Source organism: Lichenostomus cassidix, chromosome 2, assembly GCF_008360975.1.
Source record: "Lichenostomus cassidix isolate B80296 chromosome 2, HeHo_3.0, whole genome shotgun sequence".
Taxonomy (NCBI): Eukaryota; Metazoa; Chordata; class Aves; order Passeriformes; family Meliphagidae; genus Lichenostomus; species Lichenostomus cassidix.
This window is the reverse complement of record NC_139482.1, coordinates 47,283,478-47,301,887: the sequence shown is the minus strand read 5'-3', so window position 1 is coordinate 47,301,887 and position 18,410 is coordinate 47,283,478. Positions and strand designations below refer to the sequence as shown.

Genomic DNA, 18,410 nt, shown 5'->3' with positions numbered 1-18,410 from the left:
TCTACTTTTATTGATGTGACACAAAATCTCTGCAAGCCAAAGGCTGTCTTTTGTAATGCTTACATTTTGCCTGAGACAATGGGACATCTATTCAGTGCTCAGCTAACGATTCTGCAAGAGTCCAAATAATTATAGGTAATAATGGAGTAATACATGAGTAATACACTTTTACAAAAGTAATTAGTATTTGAGTTACCTAATCTTTTCCAAGCATAGAAGTGTCGAATATTATTAATATTAAGCATGGCAATTGTTGCTGCTTACACTGACATTTTATTCACGATTTTCATTGTAATGAAAGCTGTTTTGTTGTTTTTGTTTTCTGTGGTTTGTTTCTCTCTCAGGCTCAAAATGCACAGCAGCTCCATGAGAGGATCCAGTCTTCTAGTATGGATGCGAAGTTAGAAGCACTGAAAGACTTAGCCAACTACTCAAGGGATGTTACGTTTGCCCAAGAGTTTATAAACCTGGATGGCATTTCCCTCCTAACGCAAATGGTTGAAAGTGGCACAGAGTAAGTGTTCTGCTTAAACAATGGCCTTACTTCCATGTGGGGTGATTTTATGCTTGCTTTCTGGGTCCCTGAAGTATGTTTGTATACAACTTCTAAAATTAGAGAAAATTAAATATCTCAAGAGTTCTGGGCTGCTAGGATAGTGTATTAATTATCAATGAGATTTTTTTTTTTTATTTCCTCTAAACAATGGTCTGGTCAGGACTGGGGATGAGCAAAGTAGGAAGTCACAAATACCCCCTGTGCCAGAAAGTATGGGGAGACCACGGGCCTAGTTTCTTCTCTGCTCATTGGAATTTAATAAGCCACTGACAGTATATTTAAAGGCTGATATTCAAGTGATGTTATCTGAAAACTATGTTTTAAATTTCACATTACTGAGAACATGTGGAGTAAAATCCACATGTAAAAACGGCTTTACTTTATTTCCATTTTTTATTGTTTTGATTCTGGATGGGATTTTTCAAATAGCAGTGGGGGGTTTTGACATAAAATTGAAAGCTGACCTCTAAAAATACACTTACTCTTTGCCAGAACACCTTACCAAAATTCATCATTGGTAAAATTCAGGACCATACTCCAGTGAAAGTGTCCATTTGCTTAATGTGGAGGGTGCAGCAGAAAAATATCCACTGGATTGTTGCATTATTAAACTATGTTCTAACAGTAGGCCTTTGCTTTCAAGTAAGAGATTTGCAGTCAGTGTCAAGCTCTGCTACATAGGAAAAAATCAACAATACCCACATCATCTCCTGAGAGAAAGAAAACTGAAATCAGTACAAATCCCTTCAAGAATGGGATCATGTTCCATCGGATTCAAGGAAGTAAATAGTGTTAGGAGGTAAAGCAAAAGGGGGGAACAAACAGTCTCTGAGGGTCTTGCACAAGATATACTGTGGATTTTCCCCAGAAAAACAAATTTCTTTCTAGAATCCAATAGTCCATGGATAGGGCAGTATAAAAGCATGCTCTCACTGATCTCTGCCCATTATATGGTTAATGCTTTATTGGACTCTGAATCCTTATTGTCTAACTACATTTATATTTTAGATTTCCAAAAGTTCGTGGTTTCCTCTTCAGCATTTTGGGGTTATGGTCCATATTTTTTGCAGTGATGTGGTCTGTGGCACACATCACATGTTATGGCACTTTAAAAAAAAATGCTTCTAGTTACCAGATTTGTCAACTTGTTATATTCATGTGATATTTGTTGTTTATGGAACAAATTAATTTTAAAAGCAAAGACAAGTTTAAGTTGATGTAAGCACATGTACACAGTGGCTGTGCTAATGAAAAGTATTCTAAATGGACAGGCTCACATATGCCTATAAAGAATGGAACACAGGAAAATTAACAGTTACTGCCCTTGTGGTTTATTTTGTCATGACTTTATTTAGGTTAAATGGTTTAACTTGGTCCACTGCAGAAGGTATTCAAACTAAAGCGCTTTATTTTCCATTGAAACAGACAGGGAACATTCACATTTTTTATAAGCATTTATTTTAGCTACACTAGGGCTAAAACAAGTGCCTCCTCACTCTTCAAATGTGTTTGTACTGGTGTTTTGTAACTGTGAGATGAGCCAAGCTGCAGCAGACTGGTCTGAATTAAAAATAACTTTTTGGGAGGGAAACTACTGAAGGCAGCAGTACTGTTGAAAGAACTGCCTAACAAATTATACCCTATAATAAGTCCTGACCGATGGTATAAGTTTTCAAACCACACAGCAGGCTTGTAAACTGGACATATGAGCAGAATGTATTGCCTTTTTTTATTATTATTTTATTTTGTAAGTGGCTTGCATTTTGAGGGATCTAATTTTTTTCTTTTTAGCTGATCTAATGTGTCATCAAAGATGCATTGATTGATCTACCTGTCTAATGTATTTATCAGTGTTTCTGTCTGTGGGGAGAAACACTCTTGAGTTTGGGCATTGGACAAAGACTCAGACAGTAAGAGTTTCCAGCAGGTTCACGTGTTGATGAGCTCTCAGTACTCACTGCAGTCTTTCATGTTCAGCAGCCTAGACATTCCGCAGCTCCTGAGGGTGTCAGCAGGTCAGGTTTTTCCACGTCTGGTTTTGCAAAGGGAGTTGTAAAGCAAGGACATCTGTGCTACGCTGTACATTCCCTTCCGCTTTTATACTGTGCATCACTGGCTGATGAGTGCATATGCAACAGAACTTGGGATTTAATGAAAGGAGCAAACATGCACAGGCACAGCAGCCTAAGCCTGCCATGGTGCTGCTGCTTTCCTCTCTCATCTCACTTCAAGGTACTGAATCTCTTCCCTCACATCAGGGTCTGTCACTCACTGCTGTGTCAGTGCACTAAGCCAACAGACAAGCTACTTCCTCAAAAGAGAGAAAAGAAACTTTTTTCATTTAGTGCTCTAGGCTGTCAAAGAGTCAGTCAGTCAGTTGTCGTCTTATGTTCTCTGTTCCTGTTTTTGCTTGGACTCTCTGCACTACTGCTAATAAGAGGTCCCACACAAGATGCTCACTGAACAGATAAATCAGATTGAAGGCTTCCTCACCATTAGCTCTCACCCTAAGCTCAGAGCTTTCAGCAATGTGGCCTTGCAGGCTGTGCAGCTGACCAGGTCACCAAAATGCTTCAGAACAAGAAGTTCTTTTCTCTTTTGTCCTGCACCTGTACTTGCCCATAGTCATTTCAGCGACCATAGGTGAACCTGCACAAACAGTTGTATTAGCATTATAAAGGGCAGGGGGCAGGTATTAGAGGAGCAATGAGGAGCCAGAAATTTCTGGGTAGGGCAGAAATTTGTTTCACAGCCCAGTTTTAGAAGACAAAGTATTTTATAAAAATACATTTAAGGTATATATTCACTGTTGAGCTCTCTTAAGGACCTTGGGGCTACTCCTGTAGAGCCAGCCTTGTTTGAACAAGGCTGTGACTCACCCATACAGCTGAGACAAACCTAATGCCTTGATGCTGCTGAGAGATGGTCCAGCTTCCGTCCCTCTTCTCCCATTTCTTGTGTGCTAACCCAGTTCTTCAGCCCAGTCCTGCTTTCTTCCAGGAGCTGGTTCTGGTGTCCAGCTGCTTCACAAAGCCAATCCAGCCTATTAACTTATTGCAAAGTACATGATTCTGTTAGACAACTAACTCCCTAGAGTCAGTTTTCTGCTCAGTTAAAGACTTGAAGAAACAAGAGAGGAAGGGGTAATCAGTGGATGCCGAAAAGGTTCTTTATCTGTGGCAGCAGACCATTTCTTTAGCCCTCGTGTGTCAGTGAGCCACAACCTGAGAGCAGCTGTGCTGTGAAACACAGGTGGTGGCTGTCCCTGCTCTTGGATTGCACCCTGGGGACTGGCACTAAGACTCTGGGAGAACGGGAAGGAGACATGCCCTGTGGGGTGGCTGCTGCTGTTCTACAGGAATCCCCTCTGTGTGCTGTGCCAGCTGCCCGTGGGCTAATGCAGCTGGGAACAGCCCTACATCTGTAAGCCCAGGCTGAGTGGCTCCTCTGTTCGTGGTGTACTGCAGCTGTGCTAGAAATCTATGAATTTTGTTAATTCTAGCTTTATTCTCTATTTTCTCCAAAGGGCCACACAGTGTTCATTAGAAGTACCATCGTGCTCAGTGCAAAGTTACTCTGAGGTTTTCTTTGCGCATGGAATTCATGTTAGAGGCAGCTCTTAAGTTATAATTTGAGTGTGTAATTAAGTTTTAGTGGGTAGCCTCTGGAAAACAAGACTCCATCTTTTTATATAACTTTCACTGAGGAAGAGGCCTATGTTTTATTTAGAGTTGACTTTGTTTATTGGGCTACTTAGTCATTATTTCAGTGAAGCTGATGACTATAAAAGTACAGTGACCAGAGTAAGAGAATATAAATCCCTAGATTTCTAGTTATTCTGCTTCATTTTGCAGGTGATGAAAAGAAGTAGTACTATGAAAAGTTGACAAGAACTTAGTTTTCCAGATGTTATATTCCTGAATATTGAAGGAAATTAGAATGTGCCAGAGAATAGAGAACTGTAGGCATGGAGTGTGCAAGGACAAAGCCACAGGTGTTGGTGGTAGGCAGATTGTAGGGTGCATGGGGACCTAGTGAAGCTGAGAGTGCTTCTTGTCAATATGAATACATTTATATCAGCAGAGATGCAATGTCTCAGAAACTGTCTAAGTGTATCTTGATCTTGTTGATTGAGATGGCTTATCTTGTTTTTCCTTCAGGCTCGTTCTTGCTTCCACATCATTGCTACAAGTCTTATTAACTGAAAAAGAAAAAAAAGGGGGTTTTATGTTTCTTTTATGGTTGGGGTGACCTGTAAATTATAGAAGAGACTATAAGACAAGTTAGGTCATGAAGAAGAAGTAAATGCTGATTCCATTCTGTAATTATCCACGATGTCTGATCAATTTTCTGACTGTGCATTTGTATTACCGGAGTGGGTGTGTGTGTGCAGGCATCTATTTTTCTTTCTGAGACTTTTCAGAAAGAGATTTCCATAGCACTCCTAATGCTAAACTTTTTTTCAGAAGCCAGTCCGTGCCTAGTTAATAGGAGATGACTGTGCAGTCCGTCTGCTTGGATGTACAGGCAGTCTAAAGGGGAAGTGTACGTCTGTGCTGCTCCACTCCCTGCTCAGAGCACAATGCCCTGAAATGGGACAGAAAGTGAGCAATGCTGCTGAGTCCTAGATATCGTAACAACTGATAAAAAAATACATTCAGGAACCAAGCTGGAAGAAAGAATCATATCTTCTTGCTACCTCATCTGCGATAATACAGTTTGCTCATTCAGAGCTGTATTCTGCAGTCGAGCCTAGAACTTGTGTTTCAGAAAATCATGTCTGTACAGATAGTCTTTCTAATGTAGCAGAAGACTGCTAAAGTTGTGGGTTTTTTTCCTTGATATATCAGAAGAGTTGTGTGACTGGGACAGACCCTCAGCCTTCCTTAGAAGGAAAAAAAATTCCTCTTAGTGCCTTATAAAGCAAGAAAAGGAAAACGTAATTTGGACGCTGTAAATAATGAAAGACCAAAGAGTTGATAAAAGGAATCTGTATTTATTTTTGTTACTACTAATAATAATAAGGGTGATCTCATCACTGGGAGGAAAAGAAGGAAGGTCTATGCAGAATTTTCAGCATTTTTAAAATTGGCATTATCCTAATCTCTGTGGCTTGCCATTTGGCTGAAATAACACACAGTTTCTGCCAAAAAAAAAAAACCAACAAAACTATGCTAAGCCTAGCTGTCTTGACAGTAACCAGAACAGAATTGTTTCTGCTGCTGTTCAGAAGATTGTTCTCCAGCCATCTGCTTCATCGATGAGGCTGTGCTGAGCAGCTTTATTGTTGTACAGCCATGGCACAGGAACATGCTAGTTGATGCTGCTAGGACAAGGTTGCAGATAGCCTGGTTTTAGGTATAAGAGAGTTGTAATTGCTTAGTGTGCCGACTGGAGAAAAACCAAACCTTGCTTTTAATTGTGGTAGTTGTTAAATTTTGCCATCTTCCTAATACAAATAATAAATGTAGCCTGAAAGTTTGTGTAAGTTTCTAAATGAATGTATATTTGTATGAGTTTTGTGTCTTGACTAAGAGGAGCCTTCTATTGAGCACATCCAGTTGCAGAGTTGGCTGCTGTACAGCTGGAAGTCTCTGAGAGATCAATTGTGCATGCTTTAAGGACAAATTGCATTGTTCAGTGAAATTCTAGCTCTTGGCTTGTCTTACAGAGATAATACTGTATACCAGCCCAGTGGAAAACTGAAGAGAGATTGGTTTGGAGTTATTCCCACTTTAGCACACTTTTTGGGACAGTTGCTCAAATACCTGCTGGTGGTTTTTTCCATCCCAGTCTGATGACTATTTCAGCAGTGCTGTCAAAACGTTTAAGCTGCCCTTGCTCACAGTGTTCCTGTCCTGCTTCATCTAGAGAATTATACCAGTAGTATTTCTACCAAGATGGAATGGAAAACTGTTGTAGGCTATGAAAAGTGAAAGCAGAGGCTACTTTTAATACAATATTCCTTAAACCAGTTTAGCTCCCTGACTGAGCTCACAGCATTGCCCCAGAAAAGAGTTGTGCAAGCACAACTCCCTAGATAAATGGAAAATTAATTTTCAGAAGATATGAACAATACTAAGCTGGTAGGTTTTTGCCACTATATAAAGCCAGTTTTTCCACCCTTCCTGGCTACTGGCTGTGTAGTACCTGCTCCCTCTGATTCAGCTCCAATGCTTATTTGAGTCCTCAGTGATGCAATTCAATGTGCTAAACTGTCAGAAACTCAACCAGCCAATGGAGGGAGGAAATTAATTTGTATTTTTGACAGCACAGGGTTTTTAAACAGGCTCAACTATTCCTGTGAAGCTTCACCTGGAAGCATAGATTACTTCATCTGACGTTGCTGCCAGAATCAATTCTTGTCCAACTGGGGTTTTATGCAATCTTCATTTCTTAGGGCTTCTGTAATGTCGGGAGAGGGTGACTATTGTCTATGAGGCAGAAATCCAAAAGAATGAATAAAATCAGGTAATCCTACTATACTACTGTGGAGGTGGTAAAGACAGGAGAATGAGAAAGGGCTGCAGCCCCAACTTTCAGTGCAGTTTCCATAAAGAAAGAAGGTAGAATAGGATTTTTTTCTGGAGCGTTTTTTTTTTTTTTTTAATTGGTTTACTTTTCTCCTGCTTGCTCTGTTTTGGGTTTGTTTCCACATCAGTCTTCAGACTTGGATTACACCCTCCCTCTCAGCACACACAAGTACAATTTTTCTTATATCCTTTACGTATGCAAAGCACACACACTGTAGACTTTAGATAAAATCACAGAATCGTCTCACTTGGAAGGGACCCAGAAGGAACACTGAGTCCAACTCTGGAGTGAATAGCCCATACAGGGACTGAACCCAAAACCTTGGTGTTATTCACACCGTGCTTTAACCGACTGAGCCAATCTCAAGGTCATCTGAAGGTGGAATTGTCAAAGATCACATCTTTGGAGGGAAGAGAGGGAGAGCTGCTGGTTCCCCTATCCCAAACACTATTTCTCCAGTCTTGATTTTCTTACTTTGCCTGTGTTTGAGAACATTAACATTTAAATGATCCCCTTTAAATGGTGATATCAACACCATGTTGACAGGAACAGGGATGAGGAGAGAAAACAGTTTTACTGGGTTTTGTTTGGCAACCTCTTTTGTAAAATGTTATAAAAAGAGCTACTCCAGCAGTGGATTTATATTTCCAAGTATTCTTCAGAGTACCAAGGTGGGCAAAATGAATTTTTTGTTTTCTGTTAGCTCCAGACAAAATTGTAGTATTTGAGAAACCAGCAAAAATAAGGGGAAGAGCTCAAAATCTCCACTGCTGAAAGTTTCCAGGATGTTTTTGTCTACTGGAGTGTGGTAGCTGTGGTATGTTGTGGTGGCTGTGAGAAGTCTGAGGCCTGCTGTGTAATTTAATAGTAATAGTAATTTTGTAGTTTATTCCAGGTCAAAGTGTTTCCCAGATCTCATAAACTTCTAATAGCCACACCTTTTACGGACAGAAGCCAGAAATATGTACTCCTGTATTTGTCTTGTCATAAGATAATACTGCCTGTTATCTAGACTGTGGGTTATCCTTCTGTTCACCTGAAAAGAAATAGCCAAATAGTGCTTTAATGTGGTTGGCAGGTCATTCATCCATCATCCCATCTGCATCTGAAGAGGGGGAACTTTTTGTGAACGTCTTCCACCTTTGGTAACAGTGGCTTTCTCTGGGGTCATACTGCGTGAGAAGATTTTATGCTCAATGGTATTTTGTACAATTCTGCATGTGTTCAAACAGTGCAGGTTCAGAAACATTTGTTGTGCCGAAGTAGTGTGTCTGCTTTAGCTCCTGGTATCATTAGCTTCGGTGGGTCCACACTGGCTTCCTCAATGGGACAGTTCAGTTGTTCACCCCAGTGCAGTGCAGACAAGCCCATACTGTGCACTGTGGGTTACCCCAGCTGGGGCTTAGATTTGGAGTATCTTTAGCCTTTGTACAGTAATTTTGGCACATGAGCAGGTAGGAGTTGATCCAGTCAGGTCCCTGCTAAGCTGGTCTCTGTTGGAAGCTGCTCAAGATATAACCTGCAGCATATGAGCAAGGAGTAAGTCTGTGTGGCTTGAGGGGATTTGGTTGGAAGTGTATCACAAAGTTCCTTTGAGGCAAAACAGGGCACATATCATGATAACAAAATGTCTAAACTGGAAACTTGCCATTCATGTTTATTTTGCATTATGTTGGCACTTGTTTAGAGATTTCTGCCTGAGTAAAAATCACTGGTTTTGTATTTCACCACTATAGAATCTCAGTTTTTCAAAATTGTTCAATTTGCCCTTATAACATTTGCTTTTTGGCCGTGGTTTTTCCCTTCTGTGTAAGTGCAATTGGTGGATGGTTTATTTAAAAAAAAATAAGTATTGAGCTAGTTACAATGTCTAGATCAGTAAGGCTTTCAGCATTTTTGACCATGCCTTGGTAACACACCAAGAAGGGGTTTACAGAGCTGTTTGATTGCTACCACAGAGTCAGCCCTCTGGAGGAAACAACAGTTATGTATAAATAGAGAGAGGAAAGCTGATGGAGGTGGCAGACTGTACCTAGTTCTCTTCCTGGCTGACTTGCTGGAAGAACTAGCTTGGCTCCCCCCTGGTGACTTTGGCATGGTGGGTGAATATGAGAGGAGCTCCTGCTCATGCCAGGTCCTACTTTATTATGTTTTGGTTCGATGATGGATGAAAATAGCATGTATTGCTTTAGAGAACAGCCCCCATCCACATCTTCAGTGGTAAAAGTCAATCTATAATCATGTGTTGCTGCAACATTTGATGTTCTAGATTGATTGCTGCTCTAGTCATACCAAAGCAACAAAAATCAGCAGAAATTGTTTGATTTAATACAATGGCTATCTTTCCTCTGAAGTTAAAATTTTTCTGTCTTTGTATTGCTTCACCAGAAAAGTCTTATATAATTCAATTATTTCTGCACACTATTCTAAATTTATATTTTCTTTTACTTTGCACACTTTCTGACCTCAAGTTAACTGGTTGCTGATTAACTCAAGACGAAAAAGAGTTCTGTAAATGCTAAGAGAGTTGCTGTCTAAGTGTTTTGTTTTAGGTCTCAGATGTTTGTTCTTTAATCCCTGTCTCAGTCAGGGAGAAAATGATCCTGATTAGAGACTGTTGTGAAAAATCTCCAGCAAAACAGTGTCTGTCCTTTGAAGTGCTACCAGTTTGCAAACGCCACACTTGTTTCTCTATCAGAAAAACACAGCCCTAATTTCAAGTTTGTTTGCTGCTTAGCCAAAGTCAGCACCTGGAAGGAAAGCAGCTATTTTAAAAACTGGCTTTGGAAGAGTGCTATGAAGTTTGGCTGACATGTGCTGCAGAAGGTTGCAAGGATCCATGTGCATTTGAGAGATGACAAAACCCATTTGTGGTGGAGATTTTTCTTGGTGCTTTAGCAGAATCTGCCACAGCATAGAAGCACAGGAGTGACATTTTGCTGAAGCTTCGATCCCCCACTATGGAAAATGTTTGGAATTTTACTGCTCATAAAAGAATATTGAGGGTATTTCCCCCTGCTTTAAAGGCTGTCTGATCATCAGGATGGTTTTTTTAAATTCATTATTACTGGCTACACATTGTTGTAGCATAAAAGAACTAAAGCCATGAAATCCAAGGGCAAAACGTTGTCATTTGACTAATTTGAGTAAGGCTGTAGCCCAGCCTGTGGTTGGATACATGGTAAACTGTGCCAACACTGTCTTCAGGCATGAATATTGCAGCTCATAGCTGGCAGAGAAGGACTTCAAACCACTGCTCTGTGTTTTCTCCACTGAGGGTTACACAAGCCAGACAAAAGGCTGCCCTTCTTGAGACTGGTCCCTCTTGAAAAGTGGGAGGAACTACTGCTTTACCAAGAGGGAAAAAACCCCCAAAATTCTAGCCACATTCTGGGAGAGAATTAGAGAATTGAAGCAGTGATTGGAGTGTTTGTAGTCCCAGAGCTCTTGTGAGGGGAATGACATTGCTGTGTAGCTTGCTGTGAAGGATAGGAAAAAGGGGAAGACCTGGGGAGAAGGTGCAGAAAGGAAGGAGGGACCTCTTAGTTCTCCTTTTGAACACTAGTCTGCCCAGTGAGGAACTGCAGCCAACCCTCTGCAAAAAACCTGTGAAATAAGTTTAGGAGACAAAAGAAAGAGTTAAGAAGGAGATGGAATTTTTAAATTTCTTTCTAGCTCCCTTATTTTCTTTTATGTTTCAGTGGTGTTTTACAAAGAAGGTATCTATCTTTGGTGCCATTTTTACCATTGGTAGTCCCTTTCTTCAACTTGTTTAGTAGCATAATAAGTTCTGAAGCCAATTATTAGCAGGACTTTGACTTGCAAACTGAGATTACTGGGCTACGGCTTTTAAATGCACTTTTTCTTTGCTCCCCCTTCATCCCCTTGATACCTGGTTTTCAGTTTCCTAAATATACTAATATGATGCCATAGCTTCTGGTTCACCAATGAGACACAACCATCTATATCTTGGCGGAAAAATAGAAAATGTCTAAATTACACTCCTGGGGAATATTAAACCTCTTGCTGCAAGGAGGAATCAAGTGTTTTTAAAGGTACTAGACTGATAAGAGCATCACACTGAAGGCTGGGTGGTACCTTGGCCTCTTAAAATCTGAGTAAATAAGTGACATTCTTAGGCAGATTATTGTCTTTCTCAGGTGGGTTGATTCAGCACCTTGGGGCTAGGCATGACCATTGGTGTGTGAATTTTAAGGACAAAAAGAGCTATGGATAAGTCTACATGTTCTGTTGAAATAACACTGCTGAATTGTATTTATGTGTCATGAAACTGGTGCAAGATGTGTCAGAGTTGTTGAGTAAAAGTAACTGTGTGGCAAAAAAAAAACCAGTGTAAATTATTTGCCATGCTTTAAAGCCAACAGAAAACTTGTCCCTGGACTGAGACGGTGATTTTGGTTTATGCTGATCCTAGCTACACAACTTTCAACAATGCTGACAACTCTGACATCAGCATTAGTGATGGGGATTGCAAGTAAATAAAAATGTTCTCCAGGCAATGGGCTGCAATGTCTTTGAAAGAGGACAGAAGATGCTTAATGTGTAAACCTTTATTGTTTTGTACCAAAGGCTTTTTACAAAAATGCTTCACTAATTTAGAATGTCTAGATATGCTTTTTTTCCCAGCAGAAGCTAACACAACTATTCTGAACAAATATTTGAAATTAATTTGGAGTGTTCTTTACTAGTTACTGAACTGTTTCTGTTCACAGTAAATTTTTGCAATTTACTGCCTCTTACTGTATGCCTGTATGTGAATTTTATGACTCAACTATGGGGGGGGGGGTGTATGCAATAAATAGAGTACAGATGTTTTAAAGTGTTTTTCCTCACATGCAAGTTTTAATTTTGCAGACGATATCAGAAATTACAGAAGATAATGAAGCCCTGGTAAGAACTTGATTAGATCATAACCTTGTATACTACCTCCTCTTTTGCATGACTGAGTTCAGGCCCTTGCGCTAATCTTTATATGTAAATACAACTGTGCATATTCATCAGCAAGTCTTCAATCCTCTCTGTTTTCTGCTCTTTGATGCCTGTTAAAAATTTCTGATGAAGCCTTTTTTGCTTTGCCTGTGGAATGAGTGCTTCATTTCTGTAACTTCAGCAGGGGCTCTTACTATTTCTGAAATAGGGCTTTTGTTTTGTTTTCTTTTTTGATTTCAACAAACAAATAATTTCCCCACCTTTCCCCATTCCCCTCTTGAATGTGACTGGCTTATGTGGTTGATAGTTGGCAATTTTAATAGTCAGTGTTAGTGAGATGAAAAGTAAGGGTCATTGTCCCAGTTTGAATTCCTATTATTTGTTGGTCCCAGGTAATTCAGTCATTGCAGATAACTGCATAAAGGAAAAGTGAAATATAGTAAAGGGCCTCCTATCAGGAAGTTCAAAAGTCTGCTTATTTCCCTAATGATTTTGAACAGAGTACTTCCATTTGCTCCGAGTTAAGTACAGGCTTTGATAAATTTGAATCCCAAGAGATGTTCAAATATCTTGATGGGCTTGCAAATTTGACATGTCAAGTACAGCTAAAACCCAAGGAAACAAAATAATAATCAATTAAACATATGTCTGTCATTCTGAGAGCTTGATGAGATTTATCATGCAGGAACTGCAGCTCCCCATCCAAACCCATGCAAAATCATACTTTCACAAATCTACTGTAAACCAAGTTCTGAAACACTTATTTTTAAATCATTGCCTAATAAATAAATTATACAGTAAGAATAAATTTGTCAGGAAATTAAAATCCTTCCTCTAAGCTCACTTTCTCAACCTAATGCTAAGTAACTTGTTTTGTAATAGAAAAGTTTAGATTATGAGGAAAATTGTTAAAGTGGCATGAGGCTTATGGAATTCTTGGCACCATTAACTTGAAGCATTATCTTGGCAGCATTACCTGGAGGCTGTGCTGCCATTCAGCAGGACTGTAACAGGCTGGAGAATTGTGCAGCGAGAAACATAATGAAGTTCAAAAAAGTGAAGTATATGGTCCTGCACCTGGGCAGGAATAACCCCAAGTACCAGTACAGGTTGGGGGCTGACCTAGGAGAGAGCAGCCCTGCAGAGAATGCTTGGGGGTCTTGGTGGGTGACAACTTGACCATGAGCTGGCAGTGCCCTTGGGGCCAGGAGAGCCAATGGTATCCTGGGGTGCATTGGGAAGATTGTGGCCAGCAGGTCAAGGGAGGTGATCTTGCCCCTAGGCTCAGCTCTAGTGAGGCCACATCTGGAGTGCTGTGTCCAGTTCTGGGCTCCTTAGCACCAGAGAGGCATGGAGCTCCTGGAACAGGTCCAGTGGAAAGCCACGAAGATAATTAGGGGTCCAGAGCATCTCTCTTACTAGGAGAGACTGCAGGAGCTGGGCCTGTTTAGCCTGGAGAAGACTGAGAGGGGATCTCATTAATGAATATAAATATCTCAAAGGCGGGTGCCAAGATGATGGTGCCAGACTCTTTTCAGTCATGCCCAGGATGAGGAGCAATGGCCATAAGCTAAAACACCAGGAGTTCCACCTTAACAGGAGGAAGAACTTCTTTACATTGAGGGCAGGAGAGCACAGGATCAGGCTTCCCAGGGAGGTCATGGAGTCTCCCTCTCTGGAGACATTCCAAAACCACCTGGATGTGTTCCTGTGTTACCTGCTCTAGATGACCTTGTCTTGGCAGGGGGTTGGACTAGATGATCTCCAGAGGTTCCTTCCAACCATAACAATTCTGTGATTCCCTTATCACCCCTGCTGAGACAAAGTATCTCCTGTCCTTTTAGATGGTGTTTTTTTCCTCACTGCTGTGAAAATAGTTCTTTGTGGAAGAATAGTTACAGTCCTTCAGCATCTCTCTATTTCCAAATTCTATTATACTGTAGGTTTCTATGCATTAAGTTTGTCCTCCGGAGAGTACTGAAATACTTACAGTTGCATTGCACCCTGATTTTTTGGACCTGATCTGACTGATGACCTGAATTAATTTTTTTAAACACTATTTATCTTTGTTTACTCATGAGAACAAGGTGTTACCCACTTGATCCTTATTAAGATCCTTATTAAGAGGATCCTTATTGGTCTACGTAGATGTATCACATCAGCAAATACAGTAGTGAAGAGAATGTCATTAAAGTTTACTGTAACTTTGAAAGTTAAATCTGCCAGTAGAAACTTCAGTTTGCAGGGGGGTACCTAATTTAATATATTGATTTCCATGAGTAGTACGTGGGAAGATACAATTAAATAACACAAATTCTTGAATTTGGGACTTGTACTGAAAAAGATACTGGAGCCATTGTTCAGGATGTGAAACCAGTAGTTCTGGAAGCTGGTTTGCTCATGTGTATGTTTTGAAGGTAAAGTGTTTATACTAGTGCCCTATCAGTGTAATTATCAAACATCCTGACTATTTTTCATCCATGTATTAATGGGAAAAGATCCAGTGAAATGAGAACTATAAAAAAGCCCCACAGAGCTTGATATAACAAACTAAACTATAACGCTTTTCAGCATCCACTTGCTATCTTCTTGACTAAAGATACTTAAAGAAACCACAAATGCTAATTAAAAAAAAAACCAAGTTACTCTGGATGTACAGGATGACATAATAAAGTGACAATATTTCATTTTATCTCTGGTAGCTTGCACGCACTAGCCTGGCATAATTAAAACCTCATTTGCATAGAGAGACATTGTTTAATTGCTTTCTGCACTGAAGGAGGTTCTTCTGAAATGTGGGTTTCTCTGTCTTTTCAGTTTTAGGGGTTTTTGTTTTGGAATTTTATTTATCCTGTTTTGGCTGCTGGATGTATTTAAAAAAATAATCCCATGAAACAGCTTTATTAATTGAGTTTAGCATTGCAGTGCTAAATTTTAGTCAAACCAAGCTGATTGGAGAGTGATATTTCTCCTGTGTAGTGGTCCATTTAAGGAAATTACCACCAAATAAAACAAAACTAGGAATTTAAAAGATGGGGAATAAGAAAAAAAAGAGGTAATTCTAATCACATCTTCATTGTGTAATAGTTTCTCTGGGCTAGTTTCCTATGCTTAATGTACCTTTAAGTGGATTTAGTCATACTCCATAGTAAGAGTATCTACACCTGGATTTATTCAAGAATATTTGCAGTTATGTTTAAATTTCACACCTTGTTTCCTTTAATTAGAATTAATTTCCTAGCATAGCGAAACCCTGATACTAGGGTTACAAAGGTATTTCACATTCTTGGAATGCAAGTGGCTTTAAATTAGTAATTGGTTTATTAAAAAAGGGGTCTTTTAATGAACAGTGGAACTGTACCACAAAGAAATTTTTCAGTAGTTCTTAGCAGGATGAAAAAGAAAAAATCTGTGTCAATTGCTGTGTTGCATTAAGTGCTTTTTCTGTAATCATCTAGAAAAATAGGGGCAGTTACTACACAGATTGTTCTATAATTTTCATCTGTACTAACTACCAAGTAGGTGTGAGTTGCTCCTACTTTGGTTTGACAGTGGCTTAGCTTTACCCTTGGAAAGGTTGCTTGAAGAAACAAGGCAGTGTAGAAGCAGTGAAGAGGAGCCACAGCAATATAAAAGGTACTTGTTCTCACCGTGCTGGCAAAGCATCCTGCTACATCATCAGTCTTCTTTTTGGACTTAGTTAGATTCTTGCCCCCATGGCTTTTCCAGAGCTCTTGTCCTCTGATGATTAGATAGATTCTGTTCCCCTGTTTAAATTTATTCATGGCCATTTATCCTTGACAGCTCCAATTTAAAAAGCTCTTCTTACTCTTTGATGTTGGCCTCAGTGATGTCAGGCCTTTCAGCTGCCCAGTATTAGGCTGTGAGCACAGATAAGTTAACCACTCCCACATTTAGTATAGGCTGCTACTCTCCTGTTACCTCCCCCCCAAATAACACTGTTTCTTTGCTGCTTTCTATTGCACAATTAGAGCTCAGCTTTGGGTCTGTTTTGCCCATGAAAAGTGGTTTGTGTACAGATGTACATTCTTTGCCTTCCAGTCCTAACGGGCTGGTGGCTGTATGCTGGTTGTGACAGACAAGCAACAATTAATTTCCAGATTCTAATATGCAAAAGTTTTTTTTCATATAGAACGTGAGACACTACATCTAGCTGGGTAAAAGCTTGTATTCCTTTGTTGGTTACCTGATGACAGTTGAGCCTAATTATCTTGATTTACATAATTGTTTGAGCAGCCAAGTGTTTTTCCCTTCATAACAATAATAAAATGTTCATTTTGATATGTGTGCAAAACATGGATTGAGATTTTTAAATTTCTTTTTTAAAAACATATAGGGGATTTAGACGCTAAACAGCCATTAATTTCTTTTGAAGAATAATCCAGGTTGCTCTAGGCATCTTTTAAAATAAGCACACAGGATAAAAAGATGGTTTAGCCTGTAGCAATGATACTAGGAAGGCATGTGAGAGACAGGTATGGTAATCAGGGTCACATGCACATTTCTGTCGTTTTTATTTTTAGGAAAGAAAAACTAGTATCAAAATGTGTGGAATGGTTTTATTTTTTTTTCTTTTTTTCTTCACAGTCTCTTAAGGTAAGAATACAGAGAATTCTTAGGCATGTAAATTAACAGGCTTTGACCTGATATTCCCCCTAAAGCCTAGAGATGTCACATGCAACTGTTGCCTTAATCTTCCATCAGGTTTGTCAGAGAGGTTGAGGAGCCACAGGCTTTATTAGAGCATGGACATCCACTAGAATAACTCATGCTGGGACAGCTGAGGGCATTGCAAGCCTCACCTTTCTGCTGCTTAATAGGCTTTTGCCAAGAGCTGCAGTGGATGAGGAGATGCTTCATGACCTCACAAAGGTGGTTAGAAGAGGGGAGTCGGCAAAGAATGGTGAAGCTTCATCAGTTGTCCCAATGTAAGGCATCCAAGAGCCAAAGCCAGAACAGCATTGAGGAGGGCTTGTAGAAGTATTTTGTCTGAGAGCAAAGGTCATTAAGATGTCAGTGTTAATGAGATATGAAATTGCAATTACATGGTATATCTTTCTGATCATTTTTCTCTTCTTGCTGCATTAAAAAGCACCTTCATCAGGAATTATCTTCAAATTATTAAGTCATTTTGCCAGAGCAGCCAGGCTTTGATAGTTACAGAACTGGTGTGCCATGTGCTATGGATTAGCCTAAAGAGACTTTACGAAGGCCCCGTTATTTTTCAGTCTTTTTGTATGATTAAAACACTTACAGAGACCTTGAGTTAAACAGCTCCTACCATGTTTTTTTTTTAAGATTGCTATTTTTATGAACCAGTTTTGATTCCCTTGAAATTTCTAGCCTCTCTTCTGTCTGCTGCTCTTGATAGCGTGAGTGCACCTCTGTGTGTGTGTGTGTGTGTGTGTGTGTGTTTGGAAACGAATTACTTGAAAGTCTATTTCTACCTATCTGCTTGTGTTTAACCACTTAACAATGAATCAACACTCTTCTGCTCCCCCTGCAGATGCTTTAATCCTTATCTTGGCCTAGTTACCCTGGAGATTGCTTTCATCTTTAGCTATGCTACTCCTAATGCTTATCCCTTAAGCCTGGCTTTTGACTTTTGCAATGCCACGCGGTGTGTACGTGTGTGGGCAGGTGCATGTGCACAGCTATATATTTTAGAAGTGCATACTATGTATGTGTGGTGCTGCATAATAATAGAGTAGTGAAGTATTTCTTGCTGCTTGATTATTCCCAGTGTTGCACCTCTTCACTCATTAATTATTTGAAGCAGAGTCACTGGAGTGACATCTGATGAGGTATTCTGGTCATTTTAAGTTGAAAAGTACTTTCACCTTTTGGATCCCAAATTGTTGTTTCACTGTCAGATCTACTACAACCAGGTTTATACATTAAAACCAGTATTGTCAGCTCCATTAACCCAGTTTTCTCCCCAGAGCTGTGGAGGAGCATGAATTAATCAGGTAGGATTGATCAATAGTTTTGATGAGAAGACTAAAAGAGACTGGTGAATCCAGGTTAGTTTAATTCCTTTATATTCCAGTCACTGCTCTTCTGAAGATGAATATACATACACAAGTTTAATGTAGTTTAAGTAAGCTCTCTAAACTATACCTATTATTGATGGGGATTAGTTTTAATGTACAATTAGTTTATAGAAGAGGATTCACATACTAAATACAGGTTAATTCACTAAATTAAAAAAAAATATATGAGAAAAATTATCTCTGCTAGATTATGTGCTTAGTTTAATGGTAGGAGAGATTTTCATCTGCTTTTCAACTTATATGGCCTATCTTTTTAATTAAAAATATTTTATTCTAATTGAGTTTTAATTAATAAT

At 39.5% G+C, this 18,410-nt stretch overlaps 1 protein-coding gene across 4 annotated transcripts in view; it reads left to right on the top strand.

Moving 5' to 3' along the window:
• Positions 1 to 18,410, top strand: part of ELMO1 (engulfment and cell motility 1) — a 303,034-nt gene that overhangs the window by 87,405 nt on the left and 197,219 nt on the right. For all 4 annotated transcript variants that reach the window (XM_085051421.1, XM_085051418.1, XM_085051420.1 and 1 more), the window contains 2 exons: positions 345 to 514; positions 11,966 to 12,001. In XM_085051421.1, coding sequence (XP_084907547.1) covers positions 345 to 514; positions 11,966 to 12,001 — 206 coding nt within the window. The remainder of the gene's footprint in view (positions 1 to 344; positions 515 to 11,965; positions 12,002 to 18,410) is intronic.